The 23,291-nt window shown below is 45.5% G+C and overlaps 1 protein-coding gene across 13 annotated transcripts in view; it reads left to right on the top strand.

Moving 5' to 3' along the window:
* Positions 1-23,291, top strand: part of LOC106746221 (TLD domain-containing protein 2) — a 145,712-nt gene that overhangs the window by 117,564 nt on the left and 4,857 nt on the right. For 8 of the 13 annotated variants that reach the window (XM_014622537.1, XM_014622538.1, XM_014622535.1 and 5 more), the window contains 4 exons: positions 2,189-2,417; positions 3,062-3,148; positions 22,085-22,366; positions 23,068-23,237. In XM_014622537.1, coding sequence (XP_014478023.1) covers positions 2,189-2,417; positions 3,062-3,148; positions 22,085-22,366; positions 23,068-23,237 — 768 coding nt within the window. Of the gene's footprint in view, positions 1-1,755; positions 2,057-2,188; positions 2,418-3,061; positions 3,149-7,034; positions 7,779-22,084; positions 22,367-23,067; positions 23,238-23,291 lie in introns of those variants that run through there. The other 5 variants (XM_014622544.1, XM_014622534.1, XM_014622540.1 and 2 more) reach the window with 4 other exon arrangements.

The raw sequence follows: 23,291 nt of genomic DNA on the forward strand, positions 1-23,291 counted from the left end.
GACCGAAGCGGACGGGAGTTAATTAACCTATTTCGCGTCACGCCTATTATTTTAAGGGAATCCCTTCTAAGGGATTTGATAACAATTGCCAAGATTTGGTTGAATAGGTTAAACCGAACTTTGTTTGCTCGTTGCGACCAGTTATGGTACCATATACTGTTATATATTAGGTTGGTGCATATGAAATGTCGGATTCTTAAGTGATTGTATAAAACTGTATATCTTTCTTCAAAAGCTGTTTATTCAATCAAAGTATGCTCCATTCGCTTCAATACACTTCTCCCAACGAGATTTTAAAGCGTAGATGCCTGTCTTAAAAAAATTTTGGTCTTTAGAATTAATAAACTCTGATATCGAGTTTTTTAGACTGTCTTCATTTTCATGGTGTTTGCCTCTTAAAAACAGCTCTAAATGCTTGAAAAAATGAAAATCGGTCGGCGAGAGATCCGGTGAATATGGTGGATGCTGCAAAACTTCATATTCCAGTTCGTTCAGTTTCGCAATTGTTTTGTGCGATGTGTGCGGCCGAGCGTTGTCATGGAGCAGTAGCGGGCCATGCCGATTCACAAGCGATGGGAGTACAATTTGGTGTCTCAATATCGTTGTATGGTCAACTTTCATCCTGATAGCAAGTTCCCTCGTGGATACGGCTGGATCCGCTTCCACTAGAGCCTTCAGGTCATCATTATTCACAGACGTTTTGGGTCTTCCGCGCGGCTCATTTTGCAGTGAAAAATCGCCAGTCCGAAATTTTTCGAACCAACGCTGCACTTTCCGATTGTTAACCGTATTCTCCCCAAACGCTTGGTTTATGTTGCGTGCAGCTTTTGCAGCACTATTACCAAGTTTGTACTCATATAAGAAAATGACGCGAATGTCGGCAGAATTCATATCGGTAATAAACTCAAAAGAAATAAAAAAGGGAAGACCTTCGAGAAAACCTATTTTGTTGAAATGAGTCTCTGGCAATGGACAATACGAGTATGAATGAGGTTATGCCAAATACAAAAGTATAACGAAAACAGGGAGGAAAACGTCCGCATGTAAAGAGAATGCGACATTTCATACGCACCAACCTAATATATAGTACGTAGTATCAAATGATTTGGTTGCAGTAATCAGATAATTTAGTTGGAACTATTTATCCAAATCAATGATGGCAATTAATACCAAATCCTATCTTCATTGTCCGTCTGTTACGGGTCAATTTGACCCGCGTACGCCAAGTTCACTTGAGAACGTAATATTTCAAGAGGATAGAATTATCGACCTATTGCAATATCGAGTTGTTACCTGGCGTTTTAGTATGAATTCTTATCTCTCTCTCTCGCTTACGGTCGTATTTCTCTTTCGAACACACGACAATACCGAACACAGGTGGGAACGGATTGCGCGTTTATCGGACGGTTTTACAATGCAAGCCTGCGTCCGATAGTCAGGACGGTGGAAAAAGGTCAAGACGCGCGCGCGAAATGCACGATCGGCGCGAGTCGCGTGGGATCAGCCGCGAGTCTACCTGCGTTTCGCGGCGATATGTTAAGTGCAGGTGTACCGAGCGAATCAGCACGTGACGCGAGTCGCTTCCGACGCGTCGACGTAGCTGTTGGCGGTGCCTTCCGTCCGTTTTGACGCGTGAAAATACGCGTTTCCCCGAGTGTGTTTCGAGCGCGATATTCCGTCAGAGGCGGGAATTTCTCGCGCGAGAAAGGTAGATTTTCGCCGGCGAAAATACGCACGATCGTGGACGACGCGCAGGTGGCCGGAGTCGTTGGGAGGTTAGAGACAGGCCCGTGTGCTGATAGCGCGCATCGAGTTAGATAATACGTGTTCCGTTACGCCACAGCTGATACGTCGTCGTTCTGAGTCGCTGGTGCGCGTCGACATCGCCGTCAGACGTGTCTCGCTCGAACCCTTCGTTCTTCCCGTACTTTTTTTAACATCTTCGGCCGATCACGATGAATTGGACGATGAACGCGTTCGGCGGTATGCTCAACCTGGTCTACGAACGGCACGTGAGAACGACGGCGGCGAACGTGATGCCCTTCGTGCGGCGCAGGTGAACGCAGCTTTCCGTGACGCGACTCGCAGCCGAGTCGAGATCTCCGGTCGCGAGTTGCGTCCTATTTTTGCGTTTTCTTTCACGTGCATCACTGACGTGTGCGCATTTTTCTTTCTGTGTCCTCGACAGAGTGGACGACCTGTACAGGTTCATTCACGCGTGGGTGCCGACGCTCTACGGCGAGCTCGACGAGAATTACTGGCGGGAGCGAGGCTACATCCTGTCCGACACCGACACCGACCTGTCGCCGGAACTGTCCCCTCATGAGGCCGGTGAGGGCGCGGATTCTACGGAGGAGGGCAAGACTCGCGGCCACGACGGCGACGAGATCACAGAGCTGACGAGGGAGTCCTGGGAGGTGAGTACCCGGATCATTCGTACGCCATTTGTTAACGGGATATCGCCGAAAACTACGATCAGTGACGGGGGAGCGTCAGCTCTTCCGCGATTCTTCGGCGACGCGCTCGGAAATTGCGCGAAATTGAGGACGACCGTGGAAAGCTAAATCCCCGATCAGCATGTCTGCTTTTCCCCGTCGATATTTCACTGAACAGTCCGAGAAGATCGCGCGATTCAACGACGATAACGGGGAACGCATCTCCGTCATTGATCTCGACCTTCTCGTCGTTTTTGCTCCTCGCGTTGGATCCACCGGAGGGAGAGAGATCGCCATTCGCCGCCGATTTCGCGCCGATCTCTCTCCCCGTGCGACATTTGCGACAAACGGATCCTGTGTATTTTACTGACGACCCGATCCTCGCGTCGACCGACGAGAGTGCGCCGTTTGCACGGATATTCTCGCACGCGCTGGCGTCTAGCGTTACCGATAATAACGTCAAAGTTCGGAGCCCCTGCCTCTCTCGGTTATTCGAACTCGCCTTCAAACGCGAAAACGCGAAAACGCGAAAACGCCTTTATCGGCCGGTCGACGCGAGGATCGAACGGTTAGACCGGTCGCGACCAGGAGACTTGCTAAACACGGCCGATTGTATTGGCTGACAGCTGATCAAGGCCCCCTACGTAAAGCTCTACAGCATCCTGAAGACCTCGAGCACGTCGGCCGATTCCGAGCAGATCCAGGATTCGGAGGTATCGATATATACGCTCCCTCCTTCCTCTCGGTGATCTCGATGACGCATCTCTATATATGTACTACTACATAGGCACCCTAATTGCTCGATGTTGAACAATGCACCTCTATTAGATAACACCGCCGCACCCTAGACCTCGTTTAGATCTCTTAGGGTGCACCCCACGTTTTTGTCACGCGATGTTTTTTGCGGCCGTGCCTTTACCGTTTTGTGTTTTATTACTTTAGCTGCCGGCCACCACACCAAAGCCGCTTTTTGCCCGCTTCGATGGCCCACGTCGCGGTGCATCCGACACACTCTTAGTGCGTTTTAGCTCCCGCGGGATAGTAGAGAACTCCTTTTCGAGACTGTCGCTACTAAACATACACATTCTCTCTCCCTCTTTGTCTCATATTCTCGCGTTCTCACGACCGAGTTTCGTGTATTGATGTGTACGTATGATGTTCCCTCGCGGAATCTTTAATTCGGGCCCGTTCAGCGCGTTCGACGTGCGAACGATTGAACTCTCTTCTCTCGTGCGGGCTTCCTTCGAATCGGCTCTGTCGATTTCCGTTAGGTTCATTTCTACTGTCCCGATACCGATCGCGCACACCACCGGAAACTAGAGTCTCTATAATAAGAGTCTGAACGCCGTATCTCTGATTTCCGACTGGCTATATTTGGGTAAGCTTCCGGCTGGATTGTCCGAGTTATCAGCCGAGTGACGACATGCAAAGATTTGTCATCTATGAAGCCTACGAAGTGTGTTAAAAGCGAGTTGGTGTATTTCCTATTGCGCTTGATAGATTTTAGCCAAAATTAAACAGGTAAATGCATAATGATGTTTGTACAAATTATACGATTTCTTGATATAGTAGATGGTATTTAAATGTAACCTCTATTGCAGCAAATATGATAACGAGTCGAAAAGGACGTTATTCTATTTGATTTTCATTAGTTTGTATTTAATGCTTGATATAACTCGTGGTTTCATTATCTTCATGAATAAAGCACTTATACTCGATCAGAAATGAATTCCATTTTCATTCTGATGAGTTCCATTTTAAAAATAATTCTATTATGCTGAAAGGAAAATTTTTTCTTTGTGTCACACATACATACGAGAAATTATTACCGAGTCATCAAAAAGAAGTATTTTGGTTTGGCACTTATTTTAATAATAGTGGAACATTTCGTACATTACAATGAGTTTTCGGTTTTAACCCAAACATGGCCGAGCTACAGAGAAACGGTTCCCGGAGTCTTATTATAGGGGCTCTAGGAAACAGGCTGCATGCACCATCTGTGTCCCCCCCCCNATATTCTCAATTAGAACTTAGATGGATGTGCAGCATGCACTTCATTCTCGGTGCTCTCCTCCTCTCTGACTCGCGCATGTACAGTGTGCCTTCTCTCTCGCTCTTCTTCTTCTTCTTCTTCCCTTTTTTTTTTTTTACCGTGTATTCACATTACTTACCGTCTCTCTCAACATCTGCGTCTCTATCGGAGCAGTTCCCGTTTCGCCACGACTTCCCGCGGATCACCATCCGCCCCACGATCGTCCGATCGAACGTTAATAAACGCCGCAGAAATCACGTTTTCCACGCGAAAGTCGAGGCCGTGAACCGAAGACAACGGGTGTTATCGATCTCGAGACGAGGCACGAAGAGACACATCGTTGCGTTTTTGCGTGTTTTCCGATGTGAATGAAAAAAATGGTAATAGCACTCGATCGCGCGTAGACAAAGCGTAGGTGACAAAGCAAAAAGCACGCGGCATCGTATGCGGCTTCCGACAATCATCTGACGTCGATGGAACTTGATTTCTGAATTATTATTATTATTGTTATTAAGAGACTTCGCGGACACGGTTTTGCTGCTCGTAGAAACTCTCCGCGAGCGATATCGCCGTCGTTCCGACTTACGGAACGAGCGGAGTTTGCGTACGTTCTTGCGCATAATAATGCGCCGCGTGTATGCCGCATTATGTAAACATCCGACAATATAGATCAATGTGTGTCAGAAGTCATACTCTATGAACTGGTTGGCCATTGCACAATGGCGTTGCATTATGAATGAGAATTGACACAGTCGGTGCAAATTGGCACAGATGCGGCGAGGAACGTTTCTCGGAAGGACTTGTCTACGTGCTCGTTTCTTCTTCTTTTCTTTTTATAACAACAACAATAACGCGGTATATGTGTGTGTGTGTAAAGTTAAAAGTGCGATTCGTACTAATTTTCTCGTAAATTATCCTGTTTTTCACGCGGCAAAGGCGCACCGTTGTGATGGTAAAGCGGGACGTTTCGTGGAAGAGGCGAAAAGTGAATCGGGTTAATGAAGTGCGATTTCGCGAAGGAAGATAAATAAATAAACGTCTTATCGAGTGCGGAGCCGGTAGTCGAGAAGAGATTACGGCGTATGTTGATGAGCGTAATCAGATATCGATTGTTTCGGGTAAGAGAAATTTCGCGCGAAAAATGCGAAATCGCGAGAGAGCGTACCCGCGGAGGAATGCCGATCGTAAATTTTTTGAAATATCGCTCTTAATTATTACCGACACAGTTTCTTGCGACGAAGGCGAACTATTTATAGGCACTTGCAGTCGCAGATGAATTTCTTATCTTTGAATATATATTTTCCAGCCGAGATCGTTCGAGAATAAACGATCAGATATCCCGAGCCACGCGAATACGCCTTCGTTTATTTTCGGATTTTACGCGGTGTTTATCGCGCGGCGAAAGCGCAATCCGCAAAAATCGCGTCCGCGGTCGGATTTCGTCTGAAACGGCTCGCGCGAAATTTTCCGCGCGGTGGCGAACGTCGTTTATAGAAAAGGACTCTCTCGGCTTATGAAGCCGATTTGAATTTACAAATAACTTGCGACTCACACACACTCTGCGTCTACCTTCCGCCCTCCCCTCACTTTCTCTTCGGGGGGAATTTTTAAATTAAAACTTCTCTTCGAGTTCCAGGCTACAATTTGCTCGCGTCGAATACGCAGTTTTGCGTTTCCCACATTTCGCCGAATAGAGCTCACACAGGGGAAAATATTACTGCGAAAAAAGGCAATTACTCAGTTTATTTTTCTCCTTTCAAGTACTGATTATCTTGTACGAAGAATATTCGTATGACATTAGTATTAAGATATATTCATCATAAATATTAAAAAGGTTAATTATCATTTACTCAAAAGAAGTATTTGTTCTCTTTTGAAAAACATTGTAAACTTTATCAAAGGAAATTTAAATTTTTGATTGATGTATTAAATCTACTAGAATTGAGAGTATATTTTCAATAAATTTGACGCTCTCATGACGGACTTGTGATGCATTTGCGGATACATAAACTTATGAAATACTTGAAACGAGTGTATATATTCCACACGTATGTCACAAATTCATCGTAAACACATCAAATTTATGCAAAATATATTTCCAATCTCGCAGTAAGTTTTAGTACTACGATCAAGAATATTAAATTAAAACAAACTTCGGCGTGCTTTTTCAAATTAACCGGGTTTAACTTTTCCTCGATGAAGTTTATGATATTCTCGAAAAGAGAACAAATTCTTCTTCCGAGCGAATGACGATGAGCTTTTCTAATAGTACGGGCGAGTACCTACATTTTAGCGCAATATCAGGAAAAGATTTTTCGTCCAAGATAACCGTTATTTAAGAAGAAGAACAATAAAGTGAGTAATTGCTTTTCTTCGATATTTTTCCCTGTGCGGGATCGCGGAGTTAGCGAGTGAGCGGGCGCTCTGCGTTCGCGAGAGGAGCATCCGCGCGAGAATTTAGAACGTCCGCTAGCACGGTGGCATGTGCTGCGCGACCGGGGATGCGCAGTCGCTCGGAAAGAGTCTGCCGGGGCATATGTGCGCCGCTCGTTTTTTCTCCCCTCCTCTCTCACGCTCCTCGGCGACTCTTATATGAACGTATTAGATTTACCCCGAAAGCTCCAGTGCGGCTTCAGTCCTCGCGAAGCGAAGCTTCGCATCGCTGCCTGATTAACGGTGTACGTGTGTCTGTGTGTTTACGTGTGAGAGAGCAGGAGACTCGAAGCGAGTAATGGGAGATGGAAAAGATTAAATTGCGAGGGGGAAAGGCGATGGATTAGATAATGCGATTTGAAACGTGCGCTCGCTTCGGGTCACGTTTCGACGCTTTAACGCCGTTTTGAGAACGATCGCTCTAATTAACTCGAACCAGTGTGTTAAGGAGCAGTGTTAGTAGAGGCTGATTAGTAGTGCGCCCACTGTGAAACGCTCGAGAAGGAGCCGTCGTGTTTATATTCCGGAAGGTGGAATTGGGTCGCGCTATTTCGCCGCGGCTCGTCGCCTGTTGCTCTTCGTTCCTCCCGGGGCGGGAGGGGGGGAGGCACTTCGCGCCAGTCGAGCGAGCACGATTGTCGAGTGTAAAAGCATCATGTAAACGCGATCCTCGCGTTTCGCGAGATATCGGGAGAAAGAAAAGGAGAGAGATCGGGGAATCGTCTTTGCGGTGTTGTCGAGATACGCGCGGGGAGAAGCGGTCGGCCGCGATTTTTAAGCGCTCGTCGAAGGTAACCCGTCGGGAGGCGAAAATGCCGAAGCCGAAGATGCCGAATCCGATCGCCAAGATCACGAAGTTCCTGAAGCAGAAGACGAAGGTAAAGGTCAGAGTTGAGTGCACGTGTATGCGTGCGTACGTACTTCGATTCGCTATTCCGCGGGCGAGAAGCTGAAAATTCGTGTGGAAACGATCAGGAATGCAGTAGTTTCGAGTTACGTAATATGCAGAAACAAGATCCTGAGGTGCGACTGTGTCGGAATGTCTCAGCGCGCCGATCGGCCGCTGCACCGCGTTAATTGCAAGCGAACGCTAGTTATTCTCTCGTTGAGCGAGATTTTCAAGCAGCAGCTTCCCCGCGACGAAGCTCTCTCTCTCTCTCTCTCAAGAGAGAGAGAAAGAGACGACGGGAGCTCCAAGAGTATTTCGGCCATTTCTTGGCGCGACGAATTTTTATCACAGCGTTGCGCAATATTATCGTAATTCGGGTGTTTACGAATCGAGGCTGAGTGAAATGATGCAAACGGGCGATTATTCGCGTGTGGTAATCGACACGCGCGCGTTTCACCCGGGGAGAATGATTTCGGCAATTCCCTCGGCGAACGTGCGATTTGATTCGCGCGCGCGCCTAATGGCTCGAGAAGAGCGGCGCTCAGCGCGACTCGTATTTACAACCGGTCTTTGGCCGTGCCTAAGACTCACCTTTCACCGAACGAGAAAGACCGTCACCGCAAAAAAACGCAAAACGCACGGTTCAGCGCCCAACGCCTTTATGGCAGCTCCAGGATTATGGTAATAATGCGTATTACCGCTGTTGTCGCTCGCACAATGCGCTAATAGTAGTCTCCCGCAGTAGCTTTCAGGCAGGGCTTCTGGGCGGTTAGGGCCAAGTAGGCTGAGGAAAGCTCGTATTTACCGGGTATATACAGGGTGTATCCGAGAAACTTACAAGAACAAATTCTATATTAAAAAATACGTGAAAAGTCTCAGATAGTAGATACTTTGCATATTTTCCTCTCTTCTCTCCAGCTCGAAACAACACTTGCTCGCGCTCGAAGTTTACCCTTCGTTCGCGTTTGAAACTAATTTGCTCGAATATAATCAAGTTTCGAGGGCGCAGTTTTTGGTTTTAGCTTTCCGATTTTATCATGGGATCAGAGATATTGATAACAAACATGTTGATATGTTGGATCTTTAACGATAAATTTACGAACGTCGACGATATGCACGAAATATAGAGCATAATTCAATCGTGTCTAATCTAACGAAAAAGGTTACTTAAACGAGCATGTGACAGGAGAGAAGAAAGGAATCCTTATCGGTACTATTTGATTCTCCGATTTCAAGCCGTTATATTTTCCAAATTGAGTCTAAAATAACACGTTGTCTCCATCGTCAAAAGAAAAAAAGAGAAGAAAGAAAGACGCGCGTCGCAGAGGGGGGACATGTTCTCAATATTCCGCCATGTTTTTTTTTTCGCGAGCTCCGAATTGGTCTCGACCCGACGCATCCGGCTTAAAATTAGCCGGAGGTTACGGAAATTCGCGTTCCCTGTGCGATGATTCATTACGATCCGCGCCGGATCCATTCTGGCGCGTGACAAGTGGACTAAATCCGTATAAGGCCTTGATTAGGACGCGCTTACGGTCGCACGAGCGGGACGTTGCTTCTAACGTTGTGAGAAAAAGGAACACGAGCTTCCACGACGGAAGTTCACTACTCGGCGCGTGGGAACGTTGATCTTCTCGCGAGGATCGACGAGACGCGAAGTTTCCGAAGCGCAAAAATTTCGATCCGCGACGCGGCATTTAATCGGCCGGCGAACGTTGATCCTTGCCGATCAGCTGTTGCTTTCACACGAGCGCACCGCGAATTGTCCTTCTGAAACGCAAATCGACTCCCCCCCCGGCTGTCGTGTTTTCTTTCCGATATTCTCCGGTCATTTTAGCGACTCGTATCGCCGTTATCTGCGTTAGATAGGTTATCGTGTTCGGTAATACGATTCTTCTTCTCTTTTCACGGCCGAGCATACGTATGTATTTTTATTAACACGCTTATCGTCGTCTCCCAGAGATTCGATCTCTCCGAGCGAATTCCCGCCGATTTCTTACTTCTTACGCTTCTTTAATAATAATCCGCGACCGGCTAGATGAGAGCGTGTACATTCGACCGTACATTCCGTCTTTAATCTTTTTCTTTTACAACGGAATATCGACCGACAACACACCAAGGGGAACGTTCCAGGACGAACATTCTCGCATGCACTTAATGACAGAACATAAATTTTCAACAATTGAATTACAACCGCGATTACGTGGGAATTTTGTTCAATTTCCTCGATAGTACTTAATTGACGGTGTGTCGATATTATTTATCTAGCTTAATTTACGACGCTTCGGTGAATCACCGACTTTTTTTCTCGTGCGATAAGGAGGAAACGAGTAATGTTTCCGTTAAATAATTAAGTGGCCAGCTTACCTCATTCTTTCGCAGCTTTTAACAAGAAGTACTCAAGCAAAGAAGTATAGAGCTTCTTTTTACGAAAATCCCTATCTTTTCTTTCATACGAGCGCGTGAAGTAGAAAAGGTGATTCGCTCTCGATTAAAACCCCACGATTTAATCGGACGATTTTATTCCCCAAAGAGACGTTTTATTCTTCAAACGTGTTTGCGGAGTTGTTGCGATTTCGATGACGAATCGCCGTTCGATTTGGTAACGTCAAGTGATGCAAGACGATCGAAGCAGCAGCCTCGGCAGCTGAGCGCCGAGAGAGCTGCTTTCCGTTTAGGAACGCCGCGACGTAAAAAGAGGAGGATACTTCGGACGCGAAGCGATGAAAAATCGTCGGCGTCGCGGGATCGTTAACTTTCATATTTATCTGCGGCGGGGTGATTGCAGAGGGAATCGCGATGTCAATAACGAGATCGCAGTCACCCTTCGTCTTTCCGTTTCCCGGTCTCCTTGAATGCTAACGCTCGCGGACCGCCTTTTAATGCCTTTTACGAACTTTCCGTGCGCGGGATGATCAATTTTCTGAGGACAGTCGTCCGCGACGGCCGGCCGGGAACAGCCGAGATTCGCGAGAGGGATAATACCTCGCGTATTATTTTGCCCGTGTATTAATCGGGCGATGCAAAATTATTAATCCGTTGCCGCTCGGTGGCCGCTTTTGGAAGATAGAAAAAAGAAAATGCACATCGAATCGATCGAGGTAGCACCGGAGAGAGGATAAATAAATGGATTATTCCGTGCCGCCGTCGGCGAAATTGGAAACGTACACGTTACACATACATTACGCATCGTATCACGTTTTAATTGACAAGCAGAGAGACACGGCAATAATAATGAAGTAATAACGAAGGGCCGTCTCTCTCTTCCCCCTCTTCATTAAATTTCGCTGAAATCGCGACGCTTTACAAAGTTATCTCGTTCGATCAATTACGCGTGCTAATAATTACGACGACGGAAGCGATACACGCTTCGAGCCGGGATTCGGGACTCGCGAGCGCGCGAGTTCTCGCGCTCTTCAATTTAGCTCACACGCGTGGATCGTCACGCTCCGCGGAATTTGACGATTTGTTGACACGCGGCGGACGAAAATAATTGCGCGACGGTAGTCCGCGCGATACTATCTAAATATAAATCGACATATTTTTTCCTGCCGACTGGCCGCGACGATGGCCGGGATTTACTTACGTAATGTCCCGCGGCCGAAATGCTGGGCTACGCGTCATTACCTTTTTTTCGCTCCTTTCGCAAAATTACGTAATAATTCCGCTCCACCGGTTGGCTCGCGGCATCATCCGCCGTACCTACGCATTGTGTACCGCAGTGGCGCGTCTCCGCTCCGTAGCCCAGTCACTGTAGCCAGGAAATTTCGATTAGTGGATCATGTCGGCGGAGTGCTGGATTGCAATTGGTGGCAATTTATCGCCTCCGCCAGCCTAATTATCCCCCGTAGCGCGTGATCCATATATGTTTCGCGACTCGGGCTCGTCCCGCTTCCGCCTCGCCTTTGATCTTAACTGAGATGCAAGTGAAAAGCAAATGGGACGCGTGTTCGCACACGACACACACACACACACACACACCGAATCTTCGTGTTCGCAATAACGAGTAGAAATAATTACATGATGTAACGCGCGCGACGTCCAGCGCGTTTCGCGCGTACGTGGTGATATTCCCCTTGCCGTTGGAACGCGAGATGCCCCCCCCCCCNTTTTTAATCCGTGAGTGATTCGCAAGTTGCGACGCGGCAGAGGAAAAGAAAAGAGAGAGAGACGACAGGGCTCTGATAAATCGGACTCCGGGCGTGAGAATTAATAACAACGTTTTGCTCACCGACTAATTTTAGGCGCCTCGAGAACCTTGACTCATGAGGCATAGTTAATCAAACAACCCGATATTAGATTTCGCGACAGGCGAAAAGAGCGAGGAGAACAACCCCGCCGTTCTCGCGAGAGGAAAATCGCTGCGTTCGCTTAAAAATCGTCTCCGTTGTAACGGACGTGTAGGCTCGCGGGGACTGAGATCTTTATCGGCTAGCGCAAATTAGTGCCATTTACTGGTTTTTTTTTCCCCCCACCTTTAATGGATGATGGCTTGTCTCGCCTGGTACAGGACGAATTATGCATGAGATTAGCATATGTAAACGCGACCGGACACAACCGCACACGCGTCACTCGTATCGGAATATCGGAGTGAACAACACATAGTTACAGCATCGACTGCGTCGGATGATTAATTCTCGTGGTGAAATAACGTCGAGCTCGCGTTAATCGTGGAAAATCGCCTCGTCCGAAGAGGTAAAGGCACCGTGAGATGGACAAACGATCGCGTGCAAGAGGCGACGTATGTATTTATAATTATCTATCCATAGAAAAGAGTTCGTTTCTCGAATCGCTAATTCGGCCCGGATGATTTCACGGTATCGATAAGGCCGGTTCGGTCAATTTAGAAGCCGTGCTCGTCACTTGCTCTGATTAATCCTTGGAATCGCAATTCGCTGATTCCCCCTCCGATGACTTTTCTTCAAACAGTCCATTAACGTAAAATCTCGCCCCGTTGGGCGATTCCAACTTTTATAAATCGATCTCTTCCTGAGATTATCCTGAGCAAAATTTCACGCATTTTTGGAGCAATGGCCGAACAGTTTGTCAGCTGCTTTCTGGTAACCGTGGAGTAAAAACTTAGGATCGATGTTTCGCGATCAAAATGTAACGCTTCTCCTGCTTCTACTGCGCACGAAATCTGTGTAAAATCTGACCCCATTTATTGGAGGAAAACAGAACGATGAGGAATAGACGAAAAGCTTCAATTGATTAATAAAAGCAAGCAAGCCCGCTGCTTACGAAATGGGCAGTTTTGCCGTAGAAATATTTCTTAATGAAATTTCGTCAAGATCTTATCCGTTTCCTACGCAGTATTGTTACAACTAATGAGAATGCATTAATGTTAGACACTAACTGGATGGATATTTAGGAAAGTTGCGTGCGATTCTACTAAAGTAAAGCACAACGTATAACCTGAGTCAAAATGTTGACTCTACGTTAACCCCGCACATGTTGAACTTGAAGGTATCAAAGCAGCGTAAAGGATAAAACAAGCTGAAATTATCTCATCAAGATACAGAGAGAGAAAGGAAGAATCATCCGGAGTTCGGGAGATAAATACACGGAAATTTGCGCAAACGGTCACGGAAGTCGGTTATTACGGGCGTCATTAGTTGTCGTTAAGAGCATTTTTGGCAGTTCGAATGACACCGGCGCGACTTTTTTTCCCGCTTTTTCTCCTCTTTTCTTACCACGTCCCGTCATTATCGGAGTTGCATCAGGACGCTGACTGGGAGAGATCGAAGGCCGATCGCGCGCGAGAATAATGCACTCGAGGTCGCCGCGGGCATTCGATGAGAATTTATGTGTACTTGACGTTAAGGAGTAGGAGGGAAGAAGGGGCGGTGCGGGGACGAACGAGAGAGGTTTTGGCGAAGTTCCGAGAGAGCGATGGTCATCGAAAGAAATCGAATCGCAGTGTACTCGCGACATTGTTCAGTCTCGATCAATCCGTCCTGCCGATCGGACGAGCTCTCTCGCGTTTCTTTTCCTCGTACGTGAGAGAAATACTCGTGCGAAATCGTCATTATTCTCGCGTCTGCCGATCGCGTTGGATCCGACGACGAAAATCGCACGTTTGCGCCGTAAAAGTGAAAGATTTCGTTACTCCCGATCGCCAATCATCATTCTCTGGAACGTAATCGCGAAGTTGCAATTCGAATTTTCGGCGAGAACGAACACTGTTGATCCGTGAACTGAGCAGAGACGTTCGAGGTTATTCGCGAGTGAATATCGCGGGAACACCTTAATCGATACAGCCACTCGGCCGAGATTTTCGTGACGGCGAGACATCTCGACTTCCAGACAATGACGGTAGACCCGTGCCCCATTCTGAATTACGTATTTCAGCATTCGTCGAGAATGCTTACAGTAAGTTTCCTCGTGAACTAATTGAATTTCCATGTAATATCTGCACAGAATAACTAATGATTATATATAAGACAATTAGTTTTGCTTTATACTTGGAGTCGTGTCTTGTCATAAAAATAAGATGTTTAAGAAAACGTTGAAAAATATATGCAAGTGTGCAATATTAATGTATACAAGGTGTTTCATAACATATCAACATAACTATAAATTAATTCAAGACACAAAAATAATACAATAAGTTTGTATAAACATTTGTCCTATCTGACTTTGTTTCCAAGTTACAGGCATTCGACATTTTCGTATTTCACTCATAAGTCTTGTTAGATTTATTAGCATTGTTAAGTCATAAATTTAAATCCACCGAATTTATACATGTGAAGTCACTTAAAGTCTACAGTTTATAATATAATACGATAGAAAACGTACTTCGTCGGCGTATTGAAGAAGATTGCGAGCGAATCAGAATCAATACCCGAAATATTCGAACGTATTAAGAGATCAGTGATAAGACGTTTAAAAGCTTATCTTCAAGCCCAAGGTGTGGTCACTTTGAGCATTTCCTTCAAAGACAGTAATGTGTGAAGATGTTACGCTAGCTCAGTTTGTAATGACAATTAATGAACACGTTTGTGACACGCAAACAAGGTCGGGAAAGAACGAATGTTTATATAAACTTCCTGTGTTATTTTTGTATCATGAATTCATTTCTGAAATAATGCCCACATGTCACATGAAACACCTCGTATATTCAAATATTAAATGTATTAGCAATTATATCGCGTTATCTACTTCACCTTTTCGATTTTTGATCATTCGGAATTCTCATAATTTTCCTTAGAATCGGGCATATCGCCACTGGGCGCTTGTCGGAAGTTGTTCACGATTATCTCCGCGATTGTGTAAAACCAACGTAACGATAACACAATGTTACACCATTCGGTGACTACCAGAGATCACCGCCACGACAAATGCAATTTGTTGTCACTGTGATTGTTTTTCTTGCCGCAGTCATCGCGCGGATTAATCTCTCCCGGTGCATAATTAACGCGTTTGACGATTGCTTAATTACACGCTTCGTGATTTGTTTAAGAGACTCCCGCCGCAGCCTTCGCCACTGCGGCCATTATCGTCACCGAATTGCGTGACGTCAGAAGTTACATATGATTTATTCATGCGATACACGACAAAACAAATTAGTCTTTTTTCTTTGCCGCACACCGCCGCTGCTTGTTCTTGATACATATTTGCGAAATGCCCCAGCAACTTTTTCCGGCATGTATATTAGTGGATAGCCATAAATCTTTATTATAACTATCGCCGTAACGTTTGCTATTGCTGAAAACATATGACGATCGCGTGCATCGAATTACACATCTATTTACATGTATTAATGTAGAAAACGAGCGTAAAATTGCGTCAGAGTTTTCGGCGTGCCTTACCGATTTGTCCCATCGAACGGGCCAATATGGGCGGCACGCAAAAGGAAAACAATTCATTTTAACGTGTATCGTGAGAATAAATTATGTACACCGAAAGAAAATACCGGTTGAATCGGTAAAATTTCCAACAGCGCGCGTAATTGGGGTAAATCTTGATTCAATAACGATGTCATTGAAATTAATACTTTAATTATTGAAAGAATAACAGTCGTTTTAATGATACTTGCCATTGAATCAAGAAGATTTGCTTCAATTAAGCTGCTGTCGGACATTTTATTGATTCAATTGCATTTTTCATCGTGTATAATTTCTCGCTTTCAATGCCAATCCAAATTACGGTAAGGTAATCGCGAGAGAAGGAAATCGCCCGAGTCTTCCTAAATGGGAAATGTTTATGGCATTGCGAACATTTCCATTGGAATCGCTCAATTAAATCTGACTTCGTCCGATCTTATCGCTTCGCCTTCAATCTGTTTGTCGATGTTAAATTAGGTATTCCTGTAATTATGCCCAATGCGGGGGAAAAAAATTATTATTGCCCATTAGAGCGCGGCATCTCAGTGCCGGTTGATAAGGTTGTTATTGAAGCTGGGGAGAATAATTTCTGCGGTGGAAAGTTTTCGCGCCTGAGAATTCCGCGTCCGAGAATTCGTCATTAAAAGAGAGAAAAATATCGCCGCTTGGGGCCACGCCTTGTGCCGTACGCGCGTTTTCAGCCAAGTTTATTTTAATCTACTCGATCCCGATGGCCTCCACGCGCGAAATCGAGGATGGCGCCTCTCTTGAATTTCAGATTGGGAGAGAGCACGTGGTCGGTCGTTGCCGCGATGTTGTTGTTATTGTATGTATGTTGCCCGCGACGCGACAGCTGAGTGTATCGCGGGAGTGTATTAATTAACATTGCAATTCGTTTGAATTCTCAACGAGGACACGTCGTGTCACGTTCTGTCGGTCGTACGCGGAGGCAAAGAACGTGAAAGAGAAATCGTTTCTCTCGTCCAGTAAACAACTCTGCAAGATTGCTTTCCTAAAAATCATTTTCCGATTGACTGTAATTTTCCAATATTAATTGGGGATCAATAGTCAGTGCTTCTGTATAAAAGGTCCCGAAATCCTGCGTGTCCCATTATCTTTTTCCTTTTTTTTTCTTCGAAAAAAAGGGGATACGGTTAAAGAATAGGAAAAAAAACTCCTCTCAGAAAACAGTGCTCAACGATTAAATACGTTGCTTCAGTTTTTCCACGTGAAAATTCCCGGAGACAAATATTTCGCTGGCGTAACAAATTTGTCAGTTACTATAGTAACAACACGGAGGAAATAATTTTACCGTTGTAGTGAAACATCGTTGCGGCAGCAATAAAATTTAGTCGACACAGTGAAATTATTTCGCTGCGTCGGCAAATAGCAACTGATACTTTTAACAAATCTTTTTGCTGTCCGAATAATCTTTTCGCTGTCGCCATAGTAACTGACAAATTTCCCGGTGAAAAATCTTTCTCCGTGCGAGATTCCGAATGTGCCGTTCTTCTCTCTCTCTCTCTCTTCGAAAAAGACGGAAGAACGACTAGCGTTAGAAGATAAGAAAAAAAAAATCCCCCGTCAGAAGACAACATTTCTCTCTCTCCGTACCGGCTGATAGGGTTGTTGAAGAAGCCGTGGAGAGTATAATTTGCATAAAATAAATAAGCGACAATGGGAGAGGCTACATCACGCGATACCGGAATTTCTTTTTCACACGCGCGCGGTTTAACGGTTGACACGACGCGAGACGCACGTGCACGGCGAGCAACGTACTCCTGGCTAATTTATTAGAAAGCCGATAATTGCGCTGGTTAACAGGCTGTTTGCGCCGAACATCTGGGAGCGCGTCGCTATCGGGCTTGAAATTAACGCGCCCGCCCGAGTGGAAGTGATAACACGCGAGCGTCCCGGCGAAAGAACTCTCGGCGGCGCGCATAATTAAAGGACGATCGACGACGACCGGCAATGACGACAATTTTATCGCTTATTATATCGGCTCGTACGTGAGGCAGATGTCGAAACTACGATAGACTCTCGCCGCGGCGCTCGCGCTCGCGCGTCGCGATAGTGCAATCTCCGCCGTGCATAAATAAACACTCGAGCTCGCGTTTTCCACGCGCGCAGCAAACGAAGAGAAAAATTAATCGCGTGAACGCAACTCCCAGGCTTTTCCCTTTCGTGCAGGTGTGGAGGAGAGAAAGTGAGACCGCCGGGGAACGATTGTGGAATTATTTGCGATTCCGATCGGAAAACGCGAGAGTTCTCGGCTTCGCTCCGGACTTTCAGTCACGATTCCCGACCTTTGTTTTTCGAACATTTTTTGCGCACTGCGCGGTAAGAGGTTACGATAAGTGGTTCTGGATCCGTTGTTTTCCCGAACGGGATCAACTTGCCTCCGTATTCGCGCGGTATCGAAACTTTTTCAATCATTTTGCTATACGTTGTTCACGTATAGCGCCACTGATAATACGCGAAATCGTTCCAAATAATTCCATGTTTAGCTTCCCCGATCATTAACCCGCGTTCATATTTATGGATTTTTATATCTTCGTGTCTCGTTATTTATTTGTTTGAAATATAAACCAACACCTATAAATATTGTGTTACATAAATATGTATTAGTATTAGTAATACTTATTAACGTGTATTTAAATTAATATATAAATTTATTATATTTTTTTGCTCAAAATATAACGATGTTTATCATTCTCTGAAAATGTTCAAGTTCTCCCAAATATTGCGTTTTTTTTGCATACTTTACATTTTGTCATACGCGATAATAATTAACAATTAATTGTATAATTTTATTTATTTACAGGATGTCAATATATTAACCCCTTGCCGTGCTTTAACGAGTCTGACTCGTGATGAAAATTTTGGCCCAAACATGAATATGACGAGCCAGGCTCGTGAATAGATCGTCGGGCCAAACGTAAACATCACGAGCCGAGGTCGTGTACAGATAGTCGGATCAAACATAAACATCACGGAGCCTGGGTCGTGATTGAATGTTAGTTTCTATCAGTACGCCACCAGAGTTAGTCACGAGTCTCATAATTGCTGTTACAAAGTAGTTTATATTATTATATTGAAATTTAATAATAAACCCTTACAAAATGCAAAATAAAAGAGGTTTAAGTGAAACTGTTATCGATTACAAAATATAATATAGTATAATAATTATAATGTAATGAATCGATTACAAATAAATAAAAAATATAAAAGGTATTAGAGTTTATTTCCACAACAGCAGTATCGTGCAAAAGTGTCTATATCAGAGGCATTTACATTTCGGCTCGTATTGTGACCTTTTTCGCGCATCAGTCTGATCTGTTTACCACGCGTTGACGCGTAACACTTGGGCCCGAGTTTCGTCGAGCTAAATGGCACGGCAAGGGGTTAATGTGATTAGAACACAGGTTTATTCAGTTCTTAAGATTCTTGTTAGATTTTCATTTCGTTGAACTTGCCCTTGAAAGTTAGAACAACATCGTTTGATAAAGTTAGCGCGGCTGGCGACTAATTACAAACAACATTCGCATGAAAATTAAAATTCCGCCAAATATGTCAAAGGTTATCGGAATTGTTTTCCCTCTGTCTCTTTTTTTAGCCATGAGTCCGTTTAATGGGCGATAAACGTGAACAACGGAAAGCAGCGTGTTTCGTCGGCGGTAATTTTTCTACGAGTGTGTGTCGTAAATAATACAATTTAACGGCTGCGACAATCGATAATGCAACAATACGTTCGATGTCATCACGCCGCTTATCTTGTACGTGCATGTTCTTACGTGTGTAATATAAAATCCGTGTTAATTTATGACTCGTTATCCTTGCAACGCAAATAGACCGAAGGACTAATTGACGATTCTATCCATTTATTTTTTTCACGATAACCCCACGAGACCCGTGCGTATAAGTAACTCCGTCGTAATTCTCTCTCTCAAGTTATTATTGACGACTTTTTTTTGTCTAAACAATACGCAGCTTAGAACAGATAACACGGCATAATAATAAAATTCCGCCGCGGGCCATCTTGAAGTCCGTTACAAAAACACCGGCGGAACTGAAATACACAACTTCATTACGGCGAAGTGAAATTAGTCTCGCAAGTCACGTCGGTCGAGAGAATGGAAACAAGCACGGGCGATGCCATTTTTTTTTCATAAATAACGCGTATTTTACAGTAACACGCGAGCGCAACAGGTCTCTTTTTGCGAACGAGAAGAAGTTTGACGCGTGAAAATTTTTCATTGTCGTGCGATCGGTGTCACGCGAGACTAACTCGATCGAGAGCGGAGAAATAAAGGCTGGGAACAAATTTCGCGCGCTGTCTCCCCCCTCTCTCTCTCTCTCTCTCTCGACTGGAGCGAAAGCGAGAGTCTAAAGCATTGCAAGCGCGATAATCGTTGCATCTCGCTTTCCTCACGGTGCGGTTCTCCGTCATCGGCGGTTGAGCAATAATCGAGTTGAAAACGAGTATTTTGTCACGTGCAGCGATTCGTAATACGCGGTCAACACCGAGGATTTATCCAGCTATGTCATTTTCACGAGGCGACGCAACGAGGGCGACACGTTGCCATCCGAGTGGCGCGCGCACGTGCATCTAAAAGTCATTATTCTCAGCTTATCGCCGCTTCACAGGTGCGTGAATCAATCCGGCGCGCATCGTTATCCGAATCGCAATCTGAATTGACCACGGACCCATGTCAATAATGCGGCAACATGCGCCGCGCATCAGCGATGCATAGCGTGCATTGTTCGGCGCGGCCGGGGCGCGATTTGCATTCTTATCTCTAGGCGACGTCCAACGCCTTTGGCGAAAACCGCGTCGGAATATCTTACGAAAAAATAAATCCGTAGCGCAATCCTTATCTTATTATTCCGGGAAGTCCGTCGCGTTGTTATTTTTACGACTGTGTGGTCACTTTTGGATTTTTCCTCGTCGCTTCGGGAAGCGTTCGCAGGTATTTTTCGACGATTTCGCGCTAATTTCCGGGAGTTCAATCTCTCGGATTCCATGGCGTCGAAATTATGACGTCAAAACGAGAAAATATGTTGCTCCAAATACATTGAAATAAAACGATATGTTTATAAAATGACACATGCGTCGATCGAGCAGATTTCTAAATTGGTCCGGGAATCCTCCCCCCCCCCCCTGACAATCAATAAGCAGTGATCAAATTAACATGAAAGAATCATTCAGTCACAAGATATTTATTAATTGTTCGAGAAGAAGAATACGTTTTTTTCAAGTATTTTACAAATCCGCACATGTTACATATTCGTTTATTCCAACATACGCATTTCGCGAGAATTTTGAGCGCGTATTTTCTCGCTACTGATGTCATCAATCAAGATGGTCATGGCGAAAGAACAAGAACCTTAATCACATTTTAATGTATTTGTTTTTACGAATGTTTTGAATGCGATCGCAGATTATCGTGTCGTTCATTTGGACTATCTCGATTGCTCCCACTTGAATTTATATCTCGTTTATTCTTACACACATACACACGCTCACTCACTCACACCGATCTCCGGTTGCGCGTATGCACATGCGAAGCCTTTCGAATTAACCGCGATAGAGGCGGAGAGTTCGATCGCCTCGTCGGTGCGTTTCGTGTTCCTAGAAGCATTCGTTCATCGTAGCCTCGGCGGTTTCGTCACAAAATCGACGATCGGTGATTCGCTCTTCCTACTGCGTGCGTTGCATTATCGCACGCGACGTAAAGCGAAACGATTCGCAATGGCGGACAAAAGTAACTCAATATCGACACACATTTCACGGTGGCACCCGTCGCGCTAATTAGCCGGCAATTTACTTGAATAAACGCGACACCCACTGCGGTCACATGAGACCGCGTTGGCGGACTACAACACGACACTTGGATGTGGTAGTGCCCTAAATGTGCTTAGAACTCTAGCTGGACTGAGGGGGGTCAGAAGCAAAAGGGGACGTTAGAATCATTCGGCTCCCGCGGATAGCGTATATATTGTTCTTATTTTTCGAGAAAGGGAATAGACGGGAAGGATCTCCGGATTCATCGGAATTCAGTAGATACCACATGTACGCGTGTGCTTTTTGTTTCCGTCGAGAAAATTACCATTCCGCTCACGTGTATACTTTAATGTCGTGCGCCATTTCGCACTTAGAAACGACGTGGCATCGATTGGAATCTCATTAGCATCGATCATAGACTTTACACGCGTGGACTGCGCCTTTCTATGAGAGGTTTGAGGGCAAAATTGAACAGGAGAGGCTCTCCTCGAGCTGGGCTAAGGCCGAATGCGGTAACAGTACATCCTTATCTAATCAAGTCGTTATTAGTAGACAAGTTTTGCTTCTTACCCCCTCGATTAGAGAGTTTAGCGATATTCACTATACACAACGTATACGTGCGTCGTTGTCGAGAGAGCACGACCGGTGACCGCGTTAATCGCTGATTCACGCTCGCTTTCGCAGGTACTGTCTATGAGCGAGGAGTTCAGGCGAGCTCTCTACGCGAACAGTGCCGTCTCCTTGGACAACGACGTCATTGTGCCGGACCTCATAGGCACGACGGAGATACTCGGCGACGAACACAGGGAACAGCTGTGCCGTCACCTACCCGCCAGGGCGGAGGGTTACCAGTGGACCCTCGTCTTCAGCACCAGCCAGCACGGCTTCAGTCTCAACAGCATGTATCGGAAGATGGCGAAGATCGAGAGCCCGATCCTGTTAGTCATTGAAGACACCGAGGGCAACGTAAGTCTTTCTCGCTTGCGCACGTGAGAAAACGCCTCAGTTCGTGTAATTTAATACGGACGAAAGTTCAATTAATTCGGCGGCGAGAAAGTCTGTTAGCAAGACCGGAAATATTCGTCTGGACGTTCAGCTGAATTAACCCGGGAATACTAACCTTCACTCCGGGCCTCAACCCTACGTCCCGGAAACTTTTTTGTAGTGGCTAAAAAAAAGGCTTGGAAACTTTTTAACATATATGTATATTTTCTTTTTTTTTTTCATATCATTACATATAAGCCTCTTTTTATTCAGAGACGTTTAATAATAAACACCGAACATGGGCCAAACTCTTCGATCTTGACCCGTGCGCCGCTCTTTCGTTTGTAACTTCGTTAAATCATCGAATATCGATAAGATGCTTCGAAAATATATATTTACAAAACTTCAAACATGAAGAATATGTAAGGAAAGAAAAATCGATATTTTTCGACCTTTCGAATGACAGAATAAAAGCTCCGTTAAAAGCTCCCGGCCGAGATAACTGAGGGGACCCCCTTTCTCGTCGCTGAGTTTTCGCGCTCAGCCACCGCGAACCGAGATATCTTCGTCCCGCCGTCAGCGTCCTCGGAGGAGCGTTTATCTGGAGCAGACGCGTTCTTTCCTCCGTACTTGCACTTAGACCCGCGCAGTCCCCGTGAGTCACTCGGCCGTGCGTGTTACAGGTGTTCGGTGCGTTGACCTCGTGCTCGCTGCACGTGAGCGACCACTTTTACGGTACCGGCGAGTCCCTGCTCTTTAGGTTCACGCCGAGGTTCCAGTCGTTCAACTGGACCGGGGACAACCTGTACTTCATCAAGGGCAACAACGAGAGCCTGGCGATCGGCGCAGGAGAGTAAGTTTCTTTCGCCTCTCCCGTTTTCCCCCGAAAGCGGGGGAACGCCTTCTG

Source organism: Dinoponera quadriceps, unplaced genomic scaffold, assembly GCF_001313825.1.
Source record: "Dinoponera quadriceps isolate SergipeBrazil2010 unplaced genomic scaffold, ASM131382v1 scaffold566, whole genome shotgun sequence".
NCBI classification, from domain to species: domain Eukaryota; kingdom Metazoa; phylum Arthropoda; class Insecta; order Hymenoptera; family Formicidae; genus Dinoponera; species Dinoponera quadriceps.